The sequence below is a fragment of the Chelonoidis abingdonii genome, chromosome 2, assembly GCF_003597395.2.
Source record: "Chelonoidis abingdonii isolate Lonesome George chromosome 2, CheloAbing_2.0, whole genome shotgun sequence".
Lineage (NCBI taxonomy): Eukaryota > Metazoa > Chordata > Testudines > Testudinidae > Chelonoidis > Chelonoidis abingdonii.
The window spans coordinates 205,932,925-205,960,103 of record NC_133770.1 but is presented as its reverse complement, the minus strand read 5'-3'; the positions used below and the strand labels follow the sequence as shown (position 1 = coordinate 205,960,103).

The 27,179-nt window shown below is 43.4% G+C and overlaps 1 protein-coding gene across 4 annotated transcripts in view; it reads right to left on the bottom strand.

The window, feature by feature from the left end:
• The window catches only part of FAM210A (family with sequence similarity 210 member A), a 55,440-nt gene that overhangs the window by 1,504 nt on the left and 26,757 nt on the right, over positions 1 to 27,179 (bottom strand). For 2 of the 4 annotated variants that reach the window (XM_075062924.1, XM_075062925.1), the window contains exons 2-4: positions 19,443 to 19,590; positions 8,222 to 8,713; positions 3,124 to 3,235 (exon numbers count right to left, since the gene is read on the bottom strand). In XM_075062924.1, the coding sequence (XP_074919025.1) occupies positions 3,124 to 3,235; positions 8,222 to 8,682 (573 nt within the window). In that variant the 5' untranslated portion in view covers positions 8,683 to 8,713; positions 19,443 to 19,590. Of the gene's footprint in view, positions 1 to 3,123; positions 3,236 to 8,221; positions 8,714 to 19,396; positions 19,591 to 27,179 lie in introns of all 4 variants that reach the window. The other 2 variants (XM_075062926.1, XM_032792020.2) reach the window with 2 other exon arrangements.

Here is a 27,179-nt window from a genome sequence, read left to right as displayed (position 1 = left end):
TGCCCCTAACCTAACTTTTTTAAATGCAAAGTACCACAGGATCTTTGCTGACTGCAAGTGATCAGGAATTCCCTTTTCCATCTCCTGCAAAAGCACAGTGCCTCTTTATTACATACCAATATGCACCATGACATGAGCATTTTGCCTGAATTACATATACTAAATAATGAATACTACTTCTTCAGTTAGGCCCTAGAGGTTCTTTAGAAGTCTCCCATCCAGGTAACAAAGTGATTGTGTCTTCGTGCATAAAACCAGAAGGTTTGTAGGTTAATTTCTTAAATAGTATGTACCAGTGTAATACTTTATTTTGATCATGCAGATCGAGAAAAGTGTGATTTTGGGGGGGGGGGGGGGGAGAGGAGGTGACAACTGAAAAAATGAGAAGTTTAAAAAACTATATACGTTAAAGAAATGCAGACTGGATTTGCAGTGGCTAAGGGAGCATCCACATTAGGAAAAAAAAGGTGGCCTTTTTACCATGTGTTAGCGAACACGTGGTAAAATCCTGCTGTAGACAAGTAGTTCTCATTAACCTCTCGATCAGCTAACAAGCGTGAAAACCACAAATGGCCTTGTCCACAGCACGATTTTACCACATTAGTACCCTTTTTTCTAGGCTATGTCTACTGCAGATGCACCGCTGTAAGGTCTTCCATGTAGCTACTCTCTTCCACCAGCATAGAGAGCTCTCCCACTGGCATAGTTAAACCACCTCTAACAAGCGACGGTAGCTATGGAGAGCATCTCCAGCCGACACAGTGCTGTCCACACCAGTGCTTTGTTGGTGAAACTTCTTTCGGTCAGAGGTGTGTTTTTTCACACCTCTGACAGAAAAGTTTTACTGACAAAAGTACTAGTGTAGACAAACCTCTAGTGAAAACAAGGTCTAAATGAACCCTCTGGATCGTGCTGTCTAATCTCTCATCCTTTATTGCTCCTTTTCTTCTCCTACCCAAATCTTTGTTCCCAGCTCTGATCTCCATATAATGACATATCATCATGAAATAAAAGTGGGAGGACAAATACTAATTCCTAATTCTGCAAGGGCTGAAGGTTTGGCAGCTCTTTAGCTACTTATAAATACTCTCTGCATCTGTCTCTCACTTTAGAATAATCTCACTTTGCTTAATTGCTCCTTGTTGGAAAACACTAAACAATGCTATAAGACCTGAAGGCCAGTCACTTTTACTACAGGCTAGATGCTGGCGTGGAATAAGACAGATACTCCCAAACAGAAAACCTAAGAAGTCATAAACTGTCATGTTATTGACAGTCACTGCACCCTGTAACAAAAGAGCAAGTTCCTACAAATATTTTAAATACCATTTAAACAAAACAAAAATAAAAAAGCAAATGGTGAGCAGCCACCAGGATGATTTGATAACTCAGTATGCAACGCAAGACTGAAAGAATCTGTTTCATTACAAGGAAACACCAAAAACCGAAAATGTAAAAGGTGATGTAAGACTAAATGCCAATTCATTTTTCATAAAGTTTACAATAGCAAAGATAAGTTACTATTGAACTGAAACTGTATTTTCTACTGTTTTCTAGCAACAAAGCAGATTCAATCCTAGTCTGCATCAAACCAGGCCCTTGATTACGTATAATTAAAAGGAACTTCTACTTACTGACTAGAATTATCAAAAAACAGTGGCAACTATTTATAAAAATTGTTAGAAAATTCATTGAATACTTACACATTCTATACTATCTTCTGGGATTCTAGGACACCTAGCCTCCAGCTAATGGTTAAAAGAAACCTTCTTATTAAAAAGGGTATTTACTTTACAGGGAAATGTTATCCCAATATCCAAAAATGAAGACTACTGGGAGAATCTGGCAGTTACCCCACAATGTGAGCAGCTACAGAGGAGGCAGGAAATGCAAAAGAAAAAGAGATAAAGTTGGTCAAATGAATATTCTCTTCCAAAAAGCAAAGACCCTGAGAAAAAAAGATTACTAGCACATGATTTTAGATTATGAATTCTTTGGGGGCAGGAATTATTTTTTAAATATGTCTGCACAAGTGACTAGCAAAATGGGGCCTGGATGTGGATGGCCTCAAGACACCACCTGATGTTAAACATTAAGTCAACTCTGAGTAGTTACAGGGCCAGATTTTCAGAAGAAAATAGCACCTAGCAGCTCTCATTGTTTTGAAAATGTCATGTGCATTTATGGACCTAGATAGGAGATGAGTATTTCTGAAAATGTAGCCCTTACATTTACATCAGGCTTGATCCTACTTCCCTCCATTTCAATGGGAGCAGGATTGGACTCAAAGCAAGAAATGTACATATACTTGGCACGGCCAATCTGAAAATAGTACACATATGCACTATATACCAATCCAAGAATAGGTTGTATCTATTATAAAATCTTTATATTTTAAATGCATACATCCATTGACTACCTATAGGCACCAGTATACTAAACTGCTTAAACTGGCACGTGTCTGTGCTTTTACTTCATCATCCCTTTACTTAGGACAAAAGTTAGCTACATAACTAGTAAAATGCATTAAAACAAATCAGATGTTCGCACAACAAAAGGACAATGTATTGTAAATAAAGATGTTAATACTTAGCTCTTGTACATGTTCAAAGCACCATAAAAACAGATTATGCAGATCTAAACCCAGAAAAAAATACCCAAAATCTGATCTTTAAAGTACTGTATTAGGACAATCGGACAATGAAATCCCAACTGAGTGAGTGATGAAAGCATAAGCACTAAATAAAAACATTCAGTAGGAAAACAAAAATGCACTGTCACCTGAAGAACTCAAAGCATTTAAACTGTCACTCTCTAGCTCTGTGAGTTACGTAGTGGGAAAACAGAGATATTACGCTGGATTGTCACCACTTTTAGAGAACACTTTTATTCAACAACAAACAAAACAGTTCAGGAGTATTTTATAGAGATGCAAAGGTGCTTAAAAACACTATGACCCTTTTAACTTGAGTAACGTGAATATTTAGGTTTAAAACATTCATTTAAAAATGTCTAAACTATTAAGAGGGAGAACAGATCTAATTCTTTCTGATCTAAGGGAAATAAGAGAATTGTTTAGATCACTGGGCAACGTCAGAACCAATTAACTATAATGGTACCTACCTTATACATTGCATACGCAGTTAGTGCATATCCACTCTGAGAGTTTTTCAGAATGCTTACAATGCTTTCTGGTACCCCAATGAACTCTAGGAAAGGAACAACATTCACTCCTCTATCAAAGAAAAGAAGTTATATATAAAAACAGGATTATGTTTGAAAGGATCATGAAAACATTCAGCACAGCATTACTACTCTAAGCAACATGCTTGTTTTTAAACAGATTTTCTGGTAAGTTTGTATTACATGTAAACAAACAAGATTTTTACTTTATTTTGAGAAATGAAAAGTAATAAATTCTACCTGATGGTTTGAGCTACTACTTAATTAAACTGCATCTGTCCCTATTTAGTATATTTGGAGGTAAGTAGACAAACTGGCGCAAAGACAAAGTCATACTGATCTAAACAGAGGTCTCAAACATGCGGCCCATGGAGCTCTTCCCTGTGGCCCACCATGCTCCCTGTGCCCCTTCCCCAGTTACTTCCTGTCGCTTCACCAGTATACATTGTATTTTGCACCAAGAAGCCCTGTGCAGTAAAAGTCTACAAATGAAGGAAGTTACGGATGTAGTTGTTAAAACTATTAATTTTATACGTGCACGAGGGCTGAATCACACAGACAGTTCACTTCTTTTCTAGCAAGTATGGACAATGAATATGGGGAACTTCTGTATCGCACTCAAGTTAGATGGCTGAGTTGTGGAAGTGTTTTGAAGCGAATTTTGCACTTAGAGAGGGGATTGATTCCTTCATGAAAATGAAAAACAAGGAGGTTCCACAGCTTGCTGATTGCACTTTTATCTGTAACCTTGCTTTTTTAAAACAGATGTAACTGATCACCTGAATGCACTGAACCTGAAACTTCAGAGTAGAAAACAGGTGATAACACAGATGTATGACAGTGTTAAGTCATTCAAAGTCAAGCTTACTTTGTAGGGGAAACAGCTGACTGCTGGCAATTTGGTCCATTTCTCAACTCTGAATTCCTTAGGAAAAGCTGAACCCAAATCCTTGAAAGAATATGCAGAGATCATTTCTAACTTACACAAACAGTCTGATGTGTGGTTTAAAGATTTCTAGGCCCTTGAACCACATTTTCAACTTTTTTCCACACTATTTGCTGTTGAAATTGACAATGTTGCAGAGGAAATGCAGACGGAGTTAGTGGAGCTTCAGTGTGGCACCATTTTGAAGCAGACGTATACAGATGTTCAAATTCCAGATTTCTACAGGTTTCTTTCGCAAGAATGATTTCCCATGTTATTCTCTGCTTCCGCAAGGATTATGGTAATGTTTGGAAATACATATATATGTGAACAGTTTTTTTCTTCCATGAAGATTAACAAATCTGTGTCAAGGTCAAGGCTCACTGATGAACACTTGAAAGCAACACTGAGTTTCATCTCAGGATATCAGTATCAGCAGAAATAAATACAGTACAACTGTTGCTCTAGAAAACAAAGTGCCTTTTTATAGCGTTAAAGATTAAAATGTTAACTACTAAGTATTACAAGACTCAGATTAGAAAAATAAGATGGGCCTAAATATGTTGACACTGCCCCTTTTAAATTTGTTGATAATTTCAGACTTGGATAATTTAGCTTTCTGTAACTATTATTCATGATCCAACTTACTTTTCACCTCAAGACAGTGCTGCTTTTCTAGTATGATATATTGAGGCTCTGCTTCTCACTAGTTTCTAATTAAATGTTTTCATTTGTGTCCATTTGTCAAACTTGTGTTTTAACTGCTAACTAAAGACTCAGACAAACTAGCTAAACTTTACTCAGTTTAAAAACGTCTGGATGTGAGCATCAACTTAGATCCATCCAAAGCAAAATATTTTAATAGCTTGGGACCTTTATTACTCTGAGATGGGCTAAATTTAGAATGACACTTGGATCTATAGCGCCTAGAAAGGGCAATTATGCCAGCTGGTTAGAGTAACTAAAACAAACACTTGAGTCATAATGCATTCTGACGTCAAAGGCCCATCCTTCCAGCCATAAGCTATCATTGTTTCATGTCTTCTATTATTAAATATGCAACATGCACAGTCCAGAGATAAACAGTTACTCCAATTCAACAAAAGTCACAGACTAATAAAATCTCCCCTCTAATCTAAACTGATCTTGTAGCTGACATGAATATTGCTTATTTCAATCAAGGAGAGTTTCTAAAACAAAAACACACCACTGTAAGTCTTCAGCAATTTCACATGAGATCTAGTGTGGCTAGATGAGAGTAGATGTGGTGGAGCGTTGATACATTAGTTTTATTACAAGATGTACAGATACTAACAAGAAAAAAAATAAAAAAGAGAAAGCAGGGGTGACTGATGGTATCCAGAGCTCATATTCAAACAAGTGTGTATGTCTGGAAGCCTGTCCAAATGATGTCCAGACCTGAAATAGTATGGGCACTGCAAATAAGGACTTCAGTATATTAGCAAGTGCTGCATACTCCATGCACACCTGACACTCCCAGTGCTTTCGTGAGGGTCCAAAAAAAGAAAAGGATTAGTTTAAATAAAACCTCAGAAACAAAGCATCATAATACAATACATTTTCATCCACCACATTGTTCTGGAGAAGCATGGGGAGAGAGATGACAACTAATCTCAGTGATAAAAATAGTTTCTTGGGAGGAACAGGAGCAAATGACACATTTTCTTCAGAGAGTTTCTACTAATGGGGGCATAGCCTAGATCACTAAACACCTACTGAAACTGGAAGCTTTGGTTCCCAATACTTTCTATAGGATTAAAGATAAAGGAGATAGTAAAAGAACAAGGAATTCAACAAAGGCTTTGTGTCCCTCTCACAAAAACCTTCTGAATACAAAGATGGGGGGGTGGGAGGGACCTACAGTAACTCCTCGCTTAACGTTGTAGTTATGTTCCTGAAAAATGTGACTAAGTGAAACGATGTTAAGCGAATCCAATTTCCCCATAAAAAATAATGTAAATATTGGGTTAGGTTCGGTTCCAGGGAAATTTTTTTCACCAGACAAAAAAGACTTTTTTTTAATTTATATTTATGTAAACATACACACATGCACAGTATATGTTTTAAACAAACAATTTAATACTGTAGACCGCGATGATGATTGTGAAGCTTGGTTGAGGTGATGAAGTCAGAGGGTGGGATATTTCCCAGGGAATGCTTTAGTGCTAAATGATGAACTAGCTTTCGGCTGAGTCCTCAAGAGTTAACCGATTGTTGTTAATGTAGCCTCACACTCTACAAGGCAGAACAAATGGAGGGAGGGGAGATAGCATGGCAGACAGAGACACAAACCCTGTGTGAGAAAGAGAAATGCGTATTGCCCCTTTAAGTACACTGATCCCACTCAAAGTAAACTGCCTTGTTAATTAGATCAGCAAGTTGAGACAGCAGTTGCTCCCAAGGAAGCTCCCTCATCCTGAGCCTTGTCCTGTCGTTACCACCTCCCAGGGAGATGGGGTAATTGGGGTGCAGAAGCAGGGGGGAGGGGGACACCCTGACATTAGTGCCCTCCCCACCCCACACAGCAAGCAGGAGGCTCCTGGAAGCAGCTCCAAGGCAAGGCAGAGGGCAGGAGCAACACATGGCAGTGCGGGTGAGGAGGGACAGCTGAACTGCCAGTAATTGATAGCCTGCTGAGTGGCTGCTGCATAGGGAACTTAGGGGAGCTGATAGGGGGGCTGCTGGTCCACCCTGGTTCCAAGCCCCCGTCAGCTAACTCCAACAGGCTGCTTTTCCTGCAAGCAGGGGACAAAGCAAGCGGCTGCCAAACGATGTTATAAGGGAGCACTGCACAACTTTGAACGAACATGTTCCCTAATTGATCAGCAACAAAACAACGTTAACCGGATGACTTTAAGTGAGGAGTTACTGTACATTAAAAAGGTACCATGTGAAATGGCTGGCCTTTTGGCTTAGCGGACAGTGCAACCATACAGGGAGTTTTGCATATGCTTGTTTGGAAGAATCAAAGAAAAAAGTTCTAAGCCAAAGTGAGAGGAAGGGCAAAAAGAACGATATTGAGCGAGTAGATCACTCCTGTATCTTCTAGTGGTGGTGTTACAGGCAGAGGCAAAGTAAAAAGAACTTGATTGAGTAAAAAGAGGTAGCAGATACCAAAGATAAGAAAGCACCTTGCTACCATCTTTTCTCCTACCTCTTCCACCTCCTACCCCGTTCAACTTAAAGTAGTGAGAACCTACCGGCACACTCTACGGTTGAGACAGCCTGAAAAGCAACTATGGTATATATATTTTTTAACCTATGAACTCTATATCATTCAAATTTCACCCCTCCAAACAAATTTAAATTCAATAGAACGTTTGGCCTATAGTAGAGAGCGCTCCTAAGTTTCTTCTACCATATAGGGGAGGAAAACCAGAAGGGAGACGGGTCAGGCCTACAGCGGATTTCACTCCCCTTTACTATTATTTCAGAGAGGGGAGGACAAGCCACCATCTTTGCCACACAGCAGAGACTGGAAGCAGATGCCACTGTGTGTAAGGTCATGTGTAATATAGGCACTGATTCAGTGGGTGCTCCAGGGCTGGTGCTCCCCCACCCCCGACCTCCCATCTGCTGGGTGCCCCACTGATCAACTCCTCCCCCCTCCCTTCCAGCACCTCCCGCCCGATGCAATTAGCTGTTTTGCAATGGGCAGGAGGTGCTGGGAAGGAGGAGGAGACGGAAATGAGCGGGAAGAGGCAGGGTAGGGGTGAGGACTTGGGAGAAAGGGTGGCGGGGGGAAGAGGACCACCTGGGGTGGATGAGCACCTCCTGGGCCCGCAGGAAGCCGGCACCTGTAATGCGTGCATTGTTTTATTTTGGTGACAATTACATTCCTTCCAAATGAAGATAAAGTATGTTGTATAGACAAACTGTAGCAAGTTAAATAGTACATATACAACACATTCATATGAAGTCTATTCCCTTTCATTAACAATCTTGGGCTTTAGTAAGACATGGATACTCCTTTTGTTGATGGAGTAAGTTGGGTAATTTCTGACACTAATAAGATCTACATTGCAGATGTTCTTGTATATATTTGTCTCAGATTAAAAGCAATAATGACCTTGTTACAAATCAGTAACTTACTTCATGGCTGCGTAGTAAAAGGATCCAAACCATACACTGGAAGTCAACAGATGCAGTGGAATCATAACTTTTCCATACTGTTTAAAAGTTCTCTTGAACCTCTGAAAGAGACTAATTGATTTGTCTTGTAATGGATCAGGCTCTAAAGAACTTGATTCTACAGGCGTCCCCTGGGGTATATCACTAGTTGGTTTCAAAGGGTTTTCTTCCTTTTGTTCTTTGTGGTGAGTGCCTTCTGGTTGAGATGAAAATACACCCAGTGACTTTCCTTCCTTTGAGACAAAGAGTGCAGCAGATGCATGGAAACACTGTTTTCCAGGGCCCAATGCCAAAACCACTTTGCATCCAGTCTGAGGCAAAACTGGTTTCCCTTTTAAGTGTTGAAGGAAACCAGTGCGATGTGGTACCAAACATGTCCGATGTGCCAGCTGAAACACAGTCTGTATTAAATTCCTTTGCATTTTGATGACTGATGAGACCTGGCTATAGTTCCTAGGGAAAGCAAACAAGAAAAAAGTTGATTTTTCTAAATTAAGAATGGCCATAATAATTGTATTTCAAAAGATTAATTTTCAACTTCTTCAATGTGACTTAAAATCTGAGGATACAGTTTTATTCTTCTAATCCTTAGAAGTATTATACTAAACTAGTTAGCAACTAAAGACACACAAGAAACTGAAAAGTTTTGCAGCTATTTCCTAGTGGCACCCAAATCTTAATGCTCACGTATTTAATATTCTGAAAAAAGTGTGTTTATTCTACTGCTTTTTGTGTAACAGAGTGATACTTTTAGCTGACAAAAATATATTATGACCTCACTAATTTGCTCTAATGACTGTATGGCGCTCTTTGTTAGACTGAGGAAAACAAAACTATAGTGATACTGGACAAAGAATGCACTGATAATGGAGTTTAGTTTTAATGATTTACATCATTTTTACTATTTTAGTATTAAGTAATTTATTGTTTTTTTGTTAAACCAATGACATTTTACTAATTCCAGACCTAACAATGGAATGCTGCTATTGAATCATGCTGAGAAGTGGTGTGTGAATGAAGATTAACATGAAGAATTTGTAGTTACACTGTAATTCAGAATTTCTCTCTCAAAAATATTATAAATCAATGAACATTTTTAAACTATATATAACCCAAATGAACTTTTCGTTTTAAATGCCTGGTGAGTATTTCTGAAAGTTCAATAGGACCAACTGACAGCTCCCATATATACACACACACACACGAAGATAATTTCAAATAAATACACATAGATTGCAGTGTCTTGCAATTTTTGTGAACAACATCTTTTAAGGCAATAAGTGAAATGTTAACTATTTTCTTTCATTTACATAACGATCGCATGTTATAACCCAGCTGAATGGAGACCTCTAGCTTAATTTTACTTAGGCCATGGCTACACTGGAGAGTTGCAGCGCTGGTGGTGGGTTTACAGCGCTGCAACTTAGTAACTGTCCACACCTGCAAGGCACATCCAGTGCTGCAACTCCCTGGCTGCAGCGCTGGCTGTACACCTGGTCTACTTGGGGTATAACAATTGCAGTGCTGGTGATGCAGCGCTGCTCCGCAGGTGTGGCCACCAAAAGCGCTGTAATTGGCCTCCAGGGTATTAGGAGGTATCCCAGAATGCCTGTTCACAACAAACCAGAAGACTGGGCTCCCTGGAGCTGCTTATCTAAAAAACAAACAGCTCTCCTGTTTGCTCGAGAAGAGGCAGGGGAATTGCTTTGGAATGTTCACAGCTGTTTGCTTCAGTAGAGAAGCCACAGGGCGGAGAGGGAGGGAGGAGTCCGTGTTGGAGCTTGGAGTGCATAATTTGCATTTAGTGAATAAGAGAAGGTGAGGGAAGGGCTCGAAACTTTTAAAATGATTGCAGGATAGTGATGTGTATGTTCCAGTGCTTAGAACTTGCAAGGCAGGGAGCTGATAGCTCCAAAAATCCACACTCTCTCTCTCCCCCATGCTCCCCCCCCCACCTCCCTCTTTTGAAAAGCACATTGCAGCCACTTGAACGCTGAGATAGCTGCCCACAATGCAGCACTCCCAACAGCGCTGCAAATGTGGCCACACTGCAGCGCTGGTAGCTGTCAGTGTGGCCACACTGCAGCGCTGTCCCTACACAGCCGTACGAAGACAGCTGTAACTTCTAGCGCTGCACACCTCCAAGTGTAGCCACACCGTTAGGTTAATGCTGGTTAAGCCAGTTGCTGCTCCATTTACCTTTCCAACCTTCATATCTTTCAAATCTGCCTTTGATAGCATTTCGAATTTTAAATCCCATGAACAGTCTTAATCCACATTAGAAAACCAGTGGCATTTAATTGTCCATCGCTGGTCTCCCTTCAGATTTGGCTTATTTTTTTTTTTAAATATATAAACAGCAGCTTTGGCTGTATTCTGCATTTGGTAGCTGAGGTGCAAAGTTAACTTTTTTTAGATTGCTAAGAAAGACTTAATGATGTAAATGGAAGTCTCAGGAGCACACAAAAAACTAGGCATGTGGTTTTTGCTACTTTATGGGTGTATAATATAATGAAAGACTTCGAAGGTTCTTGATCCTACAAATACAATTCTTGTGTACACTGAAGACTCTGATGAATAGAGAAGCAGAGAAACAGACATTACAAGACTGCAATTTAAGAGGGGGAAAGGAGTTTTGGTCATTCTGAGGGTTGCCTACACAGGAACGGTTTACCCGGTGGACACATTTATTCTGGTATAAGAGTGGCTTTTTTCAGTAGGGTTTAAAGTTTATCCCAAGCGACATAAGCTAAACTAAAAAAAGGGCACTATTTTGGAATACTGTCTACATGTTCTCTCAACTTTGCAGTATACACAGGTATAACTGAACTAAAGGAGTAAGTCCACACTGCTTTGTCTAAAGAAGCTGTGACGTCCCTGTGTGAATCATAACATCCACAAAACATTGTCTTTTTCTTAAAAGGTGCATAACATTCTGGGCACGTATCCCAAGAACGTTCTGCTGCTAATATCAAATCATTATAAGTTGTTTCTCCTGGTGGATTATGGGATACGTTCTGAAATTCTGGACAGTGGGGTCAAACTTCTATGATTCCTTCCATAATATTCCAAAATACATCTGGTTATCACTAACCAATACCATTTTCAAAACTGTTGGTTTCAAACAAATTTTGTAAGCTGCTCTCAGACAGCATGGAGGAAGCACTGCTGAGCACTGTGAGCTTGACCATCCTGCATACAAACAGGATGCTCCCGATGTACTGGCCACCACTCAAGTCGGCGGCAGGACAGACCGACCACGGCCACAATACTGTACAGAAACAGTTATTGAAGGATGACGACGACGACGACATTGGGCAGTTGTTTCTACATGATATTTTCTTAGGCTGGTGTCACAGAGTAGAGTGCCACTTCTGGGCTCAGCCAATGATCACTGATTGATAGGACAGAACGCTGCTGCAGACCTAGGATGTTTGGCTGCAGAACTTTATGATACGGAAGGCTGCTCGTCCTGGAGTTACAGTGGTGAAATACCAACAAGCCCCACTCAGTGTGCAGAAGCATGTGGTCATTGCCATCTGGAAGCTTGCAATGCCCAGCTGCTACCAGTCAGTAACTAACCAGTCTGGTTGGTAGATCAACTTTCAGGGTTGTTGGTCATGGAGATACACATTGTTGGCTGCGAGAGTGTTGTTGTCCTGGGTCATTAAGCGTGGCGATGCACAGAAGGTTACTGATGGCTTTTGAACCTTTGGGGATCCCATATAGAGGCCATTGATGGACCCATGCCTCCCTGATGCCAGGATATGCAGAAACTCACCTCTGGTTTAGGCAATGAAAAATGGAACTTTTGCTCCCAAAACTACTATAAACATGTATAGTGTCAGGTTTCCAGCCAGTTGTCAGGAAGAACAGGTTTACTTTCTGCTTCTCTGGCTTATGAAGCCTTTTCCTAAACACATGGATAAGAGAAAGAACTGTTTAACCATAACCTGAGTAGCTGCAGAATGACTACAGAGCATTTGGAAGACTGAAAGAAAGGTTAACGTATCTCATGACAAGGCCAGAGGCTTCTGAGAGATATCTGTCGTGTATCATAGATGCGTGCTGTGTTTTTCACATCTGAGAGCGAGGGAGAGAGCCTCATCAATGGGTGGGAAGTGAGGAGACTTTTGAGATGTTATGACCTGCTAGAGATGATGACTCTATCTAATGCCCCTATGAGTCCGGGAATCACTGTCCTTGTACTTAGGAGACAACATGGTATAGGGAAGGAAAATGAAAGTAATGTATTTTAATAAATGAAGTGTATACAATGTAGAAAAGACTTGTGAATTGATTTTATTAGGAGCTGATGTTAGAGAAAGCTGTGTCTAAGTGATTTTTTCAACCCGGGGCAACTTAAAACATGAATAATTTGATTGGGGGAAGGTGGGGTGGGTGGAAGGGGCTGGAAGGACCAAGTGTGAACTTAAAAAAAACCAAAACGGTTACTCACCTTCTTGTAATTGTTGCTCTTCGAGATGTGTTGCTCATATCCTTTCAATTAGGTGTGTGTGTGCCACGTTCACAGTTCGCTGGAAGGTTTTTCCCTTGGTAGCACCCGATGGGTCGGCTCTGGAGCCCCTAGAATCGCATCTTCATGGGGCCACATATAAGGCCCTGCCGACCTTCTGCCTCTCCAGTTCCTTCTTGCCGGATATGCCAACAGAGGGGAAGGCGGGTGGGTTTGGAATGGACATGAGCAACACATCTTGAAGAACAACAGTTACAAGAAGGTGAGTAACCATTTTTTCTTCGAGTGCTTGCTCATATCAATTCCAGTTAGGTGACTCCCAAGCCTTATCTGAGGTGAGGTCAGAGTTTATGGAATTGCTGACTGAAACAGCCCTGCCAAACACTGCATCATCCCTGGCATGCTGGGTGATAGCGTAATGTGATGTGAAGGTGTGGACTGAAGACCACACAGCCACTCTGCATATCTCCTGGATCGGTACCTCAGCCTGGAAGGCTGCTGAAGACACCTGAGCTCTAGTGGAGTGTGCAATTGGATTGGAGGCAGGAACCGTAGTGAGGTCGTGACAAACCCGGATACAGGATGTGATCCATGACGATATCCTCTGTGTGGACACTGGGAGGCCTTTCATCCTGTCTGCTACAGCAACAAACAGCTGGTTCAACTTACGGAACAGCTTAGTTTGTTCAATATAAAAAGCCAATGCACGCCGCACATCCAGGGAATGAAGTCCCTGCTCGTGGCTATTGGCATGGCATTTTGCGATAAAGACCGGAAGGAGTATGTCTTGATTGGCACGGAAACTCAAGACCATGTTCAAGAGGAATGCCAGGTGGGGTCACAGTTACACTTTATCTTTTTAGAAAATGGTATACGGAGGGTCAGATGTGAGAGCCTTGAGCTCAGACGCCCTTCTGGCTGATGTTACTGCAACCGAAAAGGCCACCTTGTAGGAAAGGTAAAGGAGTGAGCATATAGCTAGGGGCTTGAAGAGCCTCTCCCCCCACCCCCCGCAACATCAGCCTCGAGAGTACCAAGTTAAGGTCCTAAGTGGCAGTGGACTGGTGAATATGAGGATATAATCTGTCTAACCACTTGAGGAACTGCCACACTGTTTCGTCAGTGAAGATGGTGCGTCCATGCTCTCCTGGGTGAAAAGCTGAGATGGCAGCCAAGTAGCAAGACAAGCTATGCTGTTTCAATTTTAGGAGATAAAGGGGACTGACAATTGTGTTGGAGGGATACAACTCAGTGAGCGCCAAATTGCAAATCTATTCCACTTGGCTAGGTAAGTCGCTATAGTTGAAAGCTTTCTGCTACCCAGAAGAACCTCCCTCATGGGGTCTGGCCATGTAAGCGCTAGCGGGTTCAACTATGCAGCTTCCAAGTCATGAGGTGGAGAGACTTGAGATTGGGGTGTCGAAGCCTTCTGTGATGTTGAGTGATGAGGTCTGGAACTAGGAGTAGAGTGATTGGAGTGTCCACCGATAGCTCCAGCAGCACGGTATACCAATGCTGATGTGGCCAGGTCAGTGCCACCAGGAGCACCGAAGTTCCATTGCTCCTGATCTTGAGGAGGACCTTGTGAACCAGTGGTATAGGAGGGAACCTGTAAAAGAGGTAGTCCTTCCATGGGAGAAGAAACATGTCTGCCAACAAACCTGGGCTATGGTTTAGGAAGGAGCAGAATTGTAGGCACTTTCTGTTGCCCCTTGTGGCAAACAGATCAATCTGGGGAACTTCTCACTGATAGAAGATATTGTTTATCACATCTGGACTTTACCTGCTGAGGTGGTCTGCTAGTTCATTCTGTGACCCTGGAAGATAGGCAACTTCCAAAAGTATGGAGCGTGCTATGCAGAACTCCCAGAGCTTGAAGGCTTCCTGACACAAGGGAAAGGAGCGTGCTCTCCCATCTGTTGATATAAAACGTTGCTGTTGTATTGTCTCTCAGGACTGCCAAGCACTTGCCCTCCAGGAGAGGCTGAGAGGCCTGACATGCCAGCTGGACTGCCCTGAGCTCCCTTACATTGATGTGAAGCATCAGTTCCTCCTGAGACCAGAAGCCTTGAGTTCTGTGCTTCCTAAGGTGTGCCCTCTACCCCAAGACTGAGGCATCAGTGATCAGATATAAGGATGGATGTGATTTGGAAAACGTGACACCATGCATACCAAGTGTGGGTCGAACCCCCAGTGAAGAGACATGAGAATGTCCGGTGGAAGGGTAACCACCATGTCTAGACTGTGCCTGCTTGGCCGATACACCAATGCCAGCCAAGCTGGGAGAGGTCCGAGTCTGAGCCTCGCATGTTGTGCAACATAAGCGCAAGATGCCATGTGACCTAACAGTTTTAAGCGACTCCTTACTGTGGTTATAGGGAATCGTTTGAGGTCCTGTCTGATATCGTGAATAGCCTGAAAGCAGGATTGGGTAGGAATGCCCTGGCCTGTGCTGAGTCTATACTGCCCCTATGAACTCAATTCTCTGATTAGGGGTGAGCGTTGACTTTTGAGTGTTTAGGAGGAGGCCCAATGCATTGAAGGTGGATCTTATGAGGGAGACATGTTGGTCCACTTGTGTTCTGGACCAGCTCTTGACTAGCCAGTCGTCTAGGTAAGAAAATACCTGAACCAGCCTTTTCCACAGAAAAGCAGCCATGACTGACATACATTTGGTAAACACCCAAGGTGCCGATGATAGGCCGAACGGCAGTACTGTGAACTGGTAGCGGGAACTCCTGACTGTAAACCTTAAGAAGCGCCTGTGGGGCAGGATTACGGAAATGTGGAAGTATGCATCCTGCAAGTTGAGGGCGGCATACCAATCTCCTCGATCCAGGGACAGGATGATAGTGGCAAGAGAGACCATTTGAAAAACTTTAGTTTTTTCATGAATCTGTTGAGATTGTGCAGGTCCAAGATGGGTCCAAGGCCCCCTTTTACTTTCAGTATTAGCAAATACCGGGAGTAAAACTCCTTTCCCCTGAGCTCTGTCGGAACCTCCTCCATAGCCCCTGCTGATAGGAAGGTTTGTAGCTTCTGGACGAGAATTTGCTTGTGAGCGGGGTCCCTGAAGAGGGATGGGGAAGGGAGGTGGGAGTGGGGGAGGGGTTTGAGGAAAATTGGAGAGAATACCCTATCTCTACTGTGTGAAAGACCCAACAGTCTGGGGTGATCTGGGACCACGCTCAGTAGAAACGGGATAGACGTTCTGAAAACTGGAAAGATCCACTTGAGAGGTTGGTATAACGCCCTCAGGCGCATCCTCAAAATGTCTGCCTAGGGCCTAGTAGCTGCCTGGATGACCCAAACTCTCTGTTATTTGGGGGCTGGCGATGGTGGTTCTGGTTTCTGGGATGCCTACGGTTCTGGTCCCACTTAAACTCCCTCTGGTATGGTTGAGTTGTGGGTTGAGGCTTAAATCATCTACGCTGGGTGGCAGGAGTGTGCAGACGCAGCAATCTTAGAGTGGCTCGGGAGTCTTTCAGACTGCGGAGTCTCGAGTCTGTTTTCTCCAAAAATAATGTGACCCCCTCAAACGGTAGATCCTGAATTCTGTTGGACCTCCCCAGGAAGGCCTGAGGCCTGGAGCCATGAGCTGTGAAGTTGCACCCCATAATACTTTATGGGATATGCTTATGAATGTATATATGACATAACTGGAATATGTTTTACACTACATATGCCATGGAACATAGCTCTATAAAGGTTATGATCTACTGAATACATTCATCCTATTTGCATGCGTCACTTTTGTACTCGAAATTACAAATATTGGTTGTATGCTTGCTTAATTTTAAATAGCCTCAAGTGAAGCAGCTGGTGAGCTTCCTGAGAAAAGACCATTCTCAGTAAGTGCCCAATCAAGAAGCCCTTAAGCCAACAATGATCTTGGAGATGCCAATCCACATCTGAGCTTTCCCAGGAATGTGGCTTGGCTGGTAAGGAACTAAGTCATGCATGGACATGTGACTTACTCATGTGATTCCAAAACTCCATTTTGTAGCTGGATTCTATTGTAGCTGTATTCTACATAGGGGCAGGAAGGGGTGTCCACCCACAAGAGAAAGTCTATTTAATCCCCTGGGAGACCCCTCCATTTTGTCTTCAGCTTGCTCAAGAAATAGCCTCTCCACCCCAAAGGATACCTGAAAGAAACTAGAACAAAGGGCAGTAACCACAGGGGGTAAGAGTGATTGCTGGATCCAGATTAGAAGGAGACTAGTCTGTAAGAGGAAGCTTACTGGAACACCTCTAAGGGTGAGGTTTTATCTGTATTCAGTTTTTTTTACTGTATTAGGCTCAGACTTGCGTGTTTTATTTTATTTTGTTTGGTAATTTACTTTGTTCTGTCTGTTACTGCTTGGAACCGCTTAAAATCCTACTTTCTGTATTTAATAAAATCACTTTTTACTTATTATTTAACCCAGGGTATGTATTAATACCTTGGATTGGGGGGGAGGGTACAAACAGCTGTGTATCTCTCTCGATCAGTGTTATAGAGGGTGAACAATTTATGAGTTTACCCTGTATAAACTTTATACATGGTAAAACAGATTTGGGGTTTGGACCTCACTGGGAGTTGGGCATCTGACTGTTAAAGACAGGAACACTTCATAAGCTGCTTTCAGTTAAGCTTGCAGTTTGTGGGAAGTGTTTCAGACCTAGGTCTGTGTTTGTGGCCGGCAAGCGTGTCTGGCACATCCAGGCAAGGCTCTGGAGTCCCAAGCTGGCAGGGAAAGCAGGGGCAGAAGTAATCTTGGCACATCAGTTGGCAGCCCCCAGGGGGTTTCTGTGATCCAACCCATCACATGAGGAATAGTGCACTGCGATGCCCAAAGCCATCATCCGCATTGCAGAGTCTGCTGAGTCTAATGTCACTTGCAGCAACGTCCTGGCGATTGTCTTGCCCTCAACCACAAGAGCTGAGAATTCCAGCTTAAAATCCAGTGGGACAATGTCCGAGAAGTTAGAGACTTGAAGTTATATTGGATAAGGATCGCCTGCTCGTTTGCAATCTGAAGCTGGAGCCCTCTGGTGAAGTACATCTTCCTCCCAAAGAGGTCCAGCTTCTTTGCATCCTTAGCTCAAGGGGTAGGTCCTTGCCTTTCCCTCGTGTTAACAGCTGCCACTACCGAGTCCGGTGTGGGGTGGGAAAACAAGTATTCCTAGCCCTTGGACAGTACAAAGTACTTCTCTTGATTCCCTTAGCTGTAGGAGCCAGAGAGGATGGGCCACAGGGTTTGTGTGTTCTCTTGAAGAGTCACCCTGGAGGGTCATGCTGAGGATAAAATGTCTACCACTGGGTCTGACACCTTGGTGAACTCCTCCATCTGTACCCCGTGGTTCTGAGCAATCTGCCTTAGAAGTTCAAGGTGAGCTCTGCTGTCGGGAAGCAGGGCACCATCGTCTCATTTGGAAACGATGAGGCGGAGCCCGGAATATGGGAGAGGTTCTTCTGCCCATCCAGCTCCTCAAAATGCTGCGGCTCCGCCCTGGCCCTGGTCGCAGCGGTGGTACCGTCTGTGGTACTAAGTGAAGCCATGATGCCAGGTATGGTGTTGGGTCTGTTGTCGGTGCTGGGTGCGGTACCAATCATGGTGCTGGCTGATGCCTGGGAGAAATTCCTGGCCCCAGACGCAGTCCTTCTCTCGGATGCGATGGAAAAGCAGTGTACAGAGGTGGACCCCTGGGACTGGTGGTAAGCCTATGGAGTCCAAAAGGGCCACTGGGTCAGCATCTGAGCCCACTGTGGTGGCCATGGTACCGGAGGAAAGGTTTGGGTCATCCCTGCTGACTGGGAGAAGCAGCAGCTATTATGATGGCTTCTCCGATGCGGATTCCAATGAGTCCATGCGCAGGGACCATGGCAGAGCCATGCCTCTAGGTGCCAGGGATCGTTGCCAGGGTAACAGATAGCTGCCGAGTCATAGCTGGCTTGCCCCTGAACTTCACCGGTGGCCTCTGAGTCACTTGGGGACTCAGGACCGGTGCTGAGACACCGTGGTTGGGGGCGTGCAAGCCTGTCAACGTTATCAGGTCCCGCGCTACCTTGTAAGTCTTGGGTCTGGAAGGGAGACCCAAATCCTCCACCTGGGTCTCCTCCAGTGGCACTGGACTCAGCAGGCACCCAGAGTTGACGGTGCCAGTCGCTGACTGGAGAGGAGGTGCGGTCTCTACCTTGGGTTCACATTCTTGTGTGGGGGAATGGGAGTGCCCTCTATCAGTCTTCCTGTGCTGCTTCTTCATAACAGAAGACGGCGAGCAGTGCTGAGATTGATCCCGTGCTGTGTTCAGCGCCGGGGAACGCCGATGCTGAGTTCTTCCTCGGCACCTCCTGTGGTGGGGAGAGACACCCCTCCTTCCCAGCCCCAGCTCAGGGGCTACCACGGTGAGGGAGAGAGGGCACATCCATCACATCTGAAAGGTAAAACTATTGATATGAAAATATGAGTTGTGTGTTTTTATTTGTAGAATGAAAAAAGATTAAGCTTTTTTTAAAAAAAATATACCGCTTTTATCCAAAGTGCTTTACAAGAGTTAGCTAATGATACAAATAACATTTGGAAAGATCATTAAGTGGTCTGCCGAGACCCTCAGCAATTTTCAAGTGGTCTGTGGAAAAAAAAAAGTTTGAGAACCACTGCTTTATAGGTTACCTTTACTGTAAGATGGGTGTACAACCAGTTAAAAGTCTGCACTCACAGTAGTTATTGATGGGGTCCTGCAGAATCCGGTACTATTCAATATTTTCATTAATGACTTGGATAACGGAGTGTATTATATCCTTATAAAATTTGCAGATGATAGGATTGCAAGCACTTTGGAAGACCGGATTAGAATTCAAAATGACCTAGACAAAATGGAGAATTAGTCTGAAATCAACGATTAAATAATTTCAAAAGCACAATACTACACTTAGGAAGCAAAACCAAATGCACAGACACAAAAAGGGGGATAACTAGTAGGCAGTATTACTGCTTCAAAGGATCTGGGGGTTTTTGTAGATCACAAACCAATTATGAGCCAACAGTATGTATAGGTGGGAAAAATACATCTGGTATGCATTAACAGGGGTGTCACATGTAAGACTGGAGCTAAGTGTCCCACTCTACTCAGCAATGGCAAGGCTTCAGCTGGAGTGCTGTGTCCAGCTGTAGGCACCACACTTTAGGAAAGATGTGGACAAACTGGAGGGCAACAAAAATAAAATTGTTAGAAAACGTGATCCATGAAGTAAAGTTAAACTGGGTATGTTTAGTCTTGAGAAAAGACCTGATAAGTCTTCAAATATGTTAAGGATTGTTATAAATAGGGCAGTGATCGATTGTCCTCCACGTCCAATGAAGACAAGACAAGAAGTAATCAGCTTGATCTGCATCAAGGGAGATTTAGGTTAGATGTTCAGAAAAACTTTCTAACTATATGGATTGTTAAGCATGGGAATAGGCTTCCAAAGGAGGCTGTGAAATTCCCATCGTCTAACCTGTTCTTAAAAATCTCCAAACACTTTACTTTCCAGCCCTATTTTGCAGACCTAGGATCATAGGAAACAAAAGTCTAAGATGTGACTTCCCCACATTGATTTGAAGAGTCTAGTGGTGCCCCACGGAAGTGTTCAATATTGTTTAGGAAGACTTCTACTAATACAATATTTTCGACAAAACAGCTTAATGCTAACATGAAAACAAGATCTCAAAGAACTTAAATTCATCCCTTTCTGCTGCTTATTGCCAGCAGAATTATACCACCCCACCAGTTCCGCCAACAAGAGAGACATCCAGTTTTTCTTGTAAATATCCCTTTACAGAAATGGGAAAAGTAATTAGTTCCCCCCCCCCCCAATCTTTAAAAGCATTTTCTTTAATGCAATGTTTTCCCTCTTTTTTCCATGAGCTTTCAGTAAGTCGTTAACAGGGTATTAATCTATATCCTTAAATGTGACAGTGTTGACTGTTCTGTTAAGTGATTTAACAAGGAAAATCCAGCAACTATGTTTGTCCAAGGCAGCTGGACATACCTGGTACAGTCATACATTCTTGCACAGGGTCCCCAAACTGTAGTACATGAGCCTGCCAAGAAGAGAATTGATAGAACACCAATTTTTTAAGATGTTGGTACGTTAACCATAAAGTTAGAGACGTCTGTAATGTGAACCACATTCAATGTGAACCACATTCAGTAGGAAACTGTTGCACATTCCAGCAGCAGTGAAGGATACTGTGCCATGATCTTAAGCCTTGTCTATACCACACAGTTTTGTCAGCAAAAGGCAGCTTTTGCTGGCAAAACAGTGAAGGTTACACACTGGAATGCTACTTTTTTGGGGGCAAAATTCTGCTATTTTGCCAACAAAATAAAACTACCTCAATGAGAGGCATAATGCTTTTTGAAGCAAAGTTAAAGTGACAAATGGCAGCATCTACTTTGATGATTTGTTACGTTGCCATAACAGGAGTCCCCCAGTATCCCACAATGCCCACCGTGAGAGACGTCTCTGCTCACTGTTTTGAATTCGGCTGCCCTGCACACAGCTACACAAGCATGTGCCCTTCTCCTTTCAAAGCTCCAGGAAGTTCTCACAGCTTGGCATGCTGCTCTGTTCCAACAGCAATGAATAAATAATTAATGTGGAATCCTGCTCTCTTCAGCACCAGGAGAACAGTGGCAGGCAGGCTGCTGCTGAGGGAAGGAGGAAGGAGTGGACTGGTGCGCTGTGCAGAACCAAGGAGGGAGGTGGGGACTGATGTGTAGGGGATGTTCCCCTCCATCCCCTTAGGACTGGTTGCTTCGGGTTGCTGTCTGAACTTAAGATACAGCATGCCAACACGACACACTCACTCCCTTTCATATTCACTCCCTCACTCCAATCCCAACACATACACGGTCTCTCTCCCCCACACACACGCACACACACTCCGTTACACACTCGTCCTCCCCACCCCACTTCTGCTTCAGTTGAAAAGTAGCTACAAATCTAGTAGGATGCCCATGGAACAATGGGACTGAGAAACGTACATCACCTGATGTTGTACCTGCCCCAGGAGGCACTGCAAACCCTTCCCAAAGCACACTGTTGCCAGTTGCACAGTGGGATAGCTACCCACAGTGCACTGCTCTGTTGATGCAAGAGCTGCTAGCGTGAATGCACTCTACCAAGACATGCTACTGTGGACATGCAACAGTGGTTTAATTAAAGTAGCGGCTATATGTCAGCATAAACTTTTGTCAACAAAACTCTGTAGCGTAGACAAGGTCTTATTCTCTGTGGTATTTCCACATGTGGCCGTGTCCTCACTGGCACTTCTAAATCTCCCACCACTGTGCTACATTGGTGCAGCTCCAGTGGTACTAGCATTAGCAGAGGCTAGTCACCAACATTTTTACATTACTGTATCTAACCTCGCCTTGCTTGGTGACAACATAGTTTAAATATGCAGATAGATGGGATCTAGCTAGATCACAGAACCATAATAAAGTCTTGGACAAGTCAAGTCTATATCTAGATTTTAATATTCACTGCTGTAACTGAGTCTGTTGACAAAGCAGTATTTATAGTGTAAACAGACCTTAAGTAGAATAGGGAACAGCTTTTCTTAAAGATCTCCAAGCGTTAGTGATAGAACTTTGGAAAAAAGTATTAGAAAGTATATAAGTAGAAGAGCTGTATTTTATATCTGTGTATTCAGTTAAAGACGTGGGATGTTAAACAGTAGGTTTGTACTTACTTAAAAAGCATTTCAATTACTCTTTAAGATGATGTGCAGTTTAGCTAATCTGCATCTAACTAGAAGTGACAGAAATACTCCCACCCCCGCCTTTACTTTGACAAGAGTCAGAGATCTGAAGTTTTACATTGTACTTAGTTTTACCTTTCAACACCACACTAAATTAAATGTCTACAGCTTCTTAAAACAAATACAACATACAAAATGCTTTATAGCTCTTTCCAGGCTGTTATATTTCTGCACCCTACTGCAGTCACTGCTTTGATTACTTTTTTATTGGATGGTGCTAATTCCAGCTCCATAGTAACCACTCAGTATCCCTGCTCTGTAATACTGAGCAGCTATGCTGGGCTCTTTCTTTAAGAAGTTTTATTCTGCCCTCTATTGCATTATTACAGAATTACACTTCAACTTCAGAATGTATTGCAACTATTAGCATTGTATTTGTGTCCCCTTACCACATTATATTGTATGAAAAAAATACAACTTTCAGAAAAATTGGTTACTGCCTTTTCCTTCAACAGGTCCCCGGGCTGTTTGTACTCTTCCCATGAGTTAAGTAAAAAGTACCTATGAAATCGATGAATAGGAGACTAGATCCATAAACCAACAAATGGCCTTTTAAATATCTGATTTGGATTTATGGCCAATTATTGGAGGTTCAATATAGTCCAAAATTTGCTCTATACATTTTTGGTTTTGGGGGTTGTTAACTGAGCAGTAAGTCCTCTTTGAGCTAAAACTTAAGCAAGCCTTGGCTAAAAGGTAGCGCTTTTTTTTTTTTTTAAAGTTGTCTTAATTTCATTTTTAAAACAATTTTTCATAGTTACTTCAAAATATGGAACTCTATACTTTTGGTAAGGGAATATAACATTAGCCAAGCCTTTAATTTTTCCCATCAAGCTATAATTGTAACAGACTTAGCACTTTAATGTTTTATAGATATTTGGAATATTTACATGTTCAAAGACCAGAAATCCTCAGGTCTATCTGGAATATAGTAAAACAGAAGGGCCCTTTAGCAACATCTGGCATGAATAACTACAGTGACATCACCTTCATCTGAACACACAGATCCTGCTGTACCGCTTTCAAGGGAGGCCTTTGGTTTCAATGTACTTCCTCTGCATCCAAATCACTAAACAATTTCTTCTTCAGCTAAAATGTGGATATTCCACAATGGTTCAGAGGCCATCATGGCAGTCGGGGCTTCAGCGCAGGTAGTACAAGCCTGGCGCAGAACCTGGGTATGTACTTGGCTTGTTAGCCTGCTCTAATGCCCACGCTGCACTCTCTTCACTCTTATTGTTACTTGTGCTAGCTGGATTCAAGTTAGCTCAGATACGCTACTCTGTGCACAGCAACATATCCTTACTGCCTTCATTTGGTCACAAATCGTCAAGAAATATATTTCTCATTATGAAAACTGGTCTTCCTCCCATCCCCTGTGACTACCTCAGTGCCTACCTTTGTCGTTCATAGCTTTAACATGACTGACATGTTTCTGGTTAGTGTCAGCGTTGCTAGTCAGAGCTGCAAAAATAGCATGAAACTGAGCAGAACTATATCATTATAGCTTTGCGAACAGGGGGCTGCTAACAGGGAGTTTCGCAAGGGAGTTCTCCAGGTGAAGGAGGAGCAAATACAGCATCTGTGGGGACTGTGTGCTGTAGCTGGCAGCTGGAGGCTGAGCGACAAAGGAAGGTTTGAAAGCTAGAAGTCTCTGGTAATTGGCTGAGCCTTAACAAGTGGGCGGGGCATTCACTCAGGCCAGGGCTTTATAAAGCCGCGCACAAGCGAACAGGGGAGCTTTCCAAACAGGGGGCTGCTAACAGGGAGTTTAGCAAGGGAGTTTGGAAGGGGAGTAGGAACGGAGCGGGGGCCCCTTGTTGGTCCTATCCGTGACCTGTTAATCCCTTGAAAATCTATAAACCAAACTACATCCAAAACCTCTCTCTTTAAAGCAGAGCAGAGCGGACAGCGAGCTGTAGACAGGGGAGTTTGAGAGGGAGTTTGACAGAGGGAGGCTTACTATGGGTAGGAAGACCCGCAACACCTGTGCCAGCACTGCTTCTGTCTCCTCCACCTGCGCCTGTAGCCAGACAGAGCACCAAAGCATGGATGCTTCTACCCAGATTCTGGTGTGGTTTTGCAAAGACTGTAGCTTGCATTTCCACTTACTGATATCCAGGCTTTGGGGGCATCCACAATGTGAAAGGTGCCTACTGGTGGAATCTCTCAGGAAGCAGGTGGGAGAGCTACAGGAGGAGGTGGCTAGGTTGAGGAGCATCCGTATCCACGAGCAATTCCTGGACAGTGTCCATGTGGAGACAGCTGAGTAGCTGTCCCAGTTCACAGGACTGCTGACACACCACTGGTGGAGGAGGAGATGGCTCAGGGTGGACACTGGCAGCTGGTTACTTCTGGCAGCGGGCAGTGCTCCACCCTGCTGCGAACCCTCCCGCCGTGGTAATAGGTAACCGTTATGCTCTTCTTGATACAGGAGAGAAGGAATCACCCCCTACAGTAAAGGAGGAGAAGCCTCGTACCCCTAAGGCTGGGAGGTCTGCTGCCACCACTGAAAATAGGAAACGTAGGGTAGTGGTGGTCGGAGACTCTCTTGCTGAGGGGACGGAGGCGCCCATCTGTCGCCCTGACATTTCATCTCGGGAGGTATGCTGCCTGCCGGGGGCCCAGTATCCGAAATGTTACAGAGGCATTGTCGAGGATTATCCGGCCTTCTGACTACTACCCCATGCTACTCATCCATGTGGGCACAAATGATACTGCGAGGTGTGACGCTGAGCGATCAAGAGTGACTACAGGGCTCTGGGAGTACGGGTGAAGGAGTTTGGAGCGCAGGTGGTATTCTCTTCGATTCTTCCTGTCAAAGGTAGGGGCCCGGGCAGAGACAGATGCATCATGGAGGTGAATGCCTGGCTGCGAAGATGGTGTCGCCAGGAGGGCTTTGGCTTCCTCGACCACGGGATGCTATTCGAGGAAGGACTGCTAGGCAGAGATGGCGTTCACCTTTCGAGGAGGGGAAAGACCCTATTTGCACACAGACTGGCTAACCTAGTGAGGGGCTTTAAACTAGGTTCGACGGGACAGGTGAGCAAAGCCCACAGGTAAGTGGGGAACATGGAAGACCTGGGAGATGGGTCGGAAACAAGAGGGAGCGTGGGCTATAATGGCAGAGAGAAAGGAGGGTCAGGGCAAAACTGGGAGGCAAGATCAAACCAGTATCTTAGATGCCTATATACAAATGCGAGAAGTATGGGTAATAAGCAGGAAGAACTGGAAGTGCTAATAAATAAATACAACTATGACATTGTTGGCATCACTGAAACTTGGTGGGATAATACACATGATTGGAATGTTGGTGTGGATGGGTATAGTTTGCTCAGGAAGGATAGACAGGGGAAAAAGGGAGGAGGAGTGTTGCCTTATATATTAAAAATGTACACACTTGGACTGAGGTGGAGATGGACATAGGAGACGGAAAGTGTTGAGAGTCTCTGGTTAGGCTAAAGGGGTAAAAAACAAGGGTGATGTTGTGCTAGGAGTCTACTACAGGCCACCTAACCAGGTGGAAGAGGTGGATGAGGCTTTTTTTAAACAACTAACAAAATCATCCAAAGCCCAGATTTGGTGGTGATGGGGGACTTCAACTATCCAGATATATGTTGGGAAAATAACACCGCGGGGCACAGACTATCCAATAAGTTCCTGGACTGCATTGCAGACAACTTTTTATTTCAGAAGGTTGAAAAAGCTACTAGGGGGGAAGCTGTTCTAGACTTGATTTTAACAAATAGGGAGGAACTCGTTGAGAATTTGAAAGTAGAAGGAAGCTTGGGTGAAAGTGATCATGAAATCATAGAGTTTGCAATTCTAAGGAAGGGTAGAAGGGAGTACAGCAAAATAGAGACAATGGATTTCAGGAAGGCAGATTTTGGTAAGCTCAGAGAGCTGATAGGTAAGGTCCCATGGGAATCAAGACTGAGGGGAAAAACAACTGAGGAGAGTTGGCAGTTTTTCAAAGGGACACTATTAAGGGCCCAAAAGCAAGCTATTCCGATGGGTAGGAAAGATAGAAAATGTGGCAAAAGACCACCTTGGCTTAACCACGAGATCTTGCATGACCTACAAAATAAAAAGGAGTCATATAAAAAATGGAAACTAGGTCAGATTACAAAGGATGAATATAGGCAAATAACACAGGAATGCAGGGGCAAGATTAGAAAGGCAAAGGCACAAAATGAGCTCAAACTAGCTATGGGAATAAAGGGAAACAAGAAGACTTTTTTATCAATACATTAGAAGCAAGAGGAAGACCAAGGACAGGGTAGGCCCACTGCTCAGTGAGGAGGGAGAAACAGTAACAGGAAACTTGGAAATGGCAGAGATGCTTAATGACTTCTTTGTTTCGGTCTTCACTGAGAAGTCTGAAGGAATGTCTAACATAGTGAATGCTTATGGGAAGGGTAGGGTTTAGAAGATAAAATAAAAAAAAGAGCAAGTTAAAAATCACTTAGAAAAGTTAGATGCCTGCAAGTCACCAGGGCCTGATGAAATGCATCCTAGAATACTCAAGGAGTTAATAGAGGAGGTATCTGAGCCTCTAGCTATTATCTTTGGAAAGTCATGGGAGACGGGAGAGATTCCAGAAGACTGGAAAAGGGCAAATATAGTGCCCATCTATAAAAAGGGA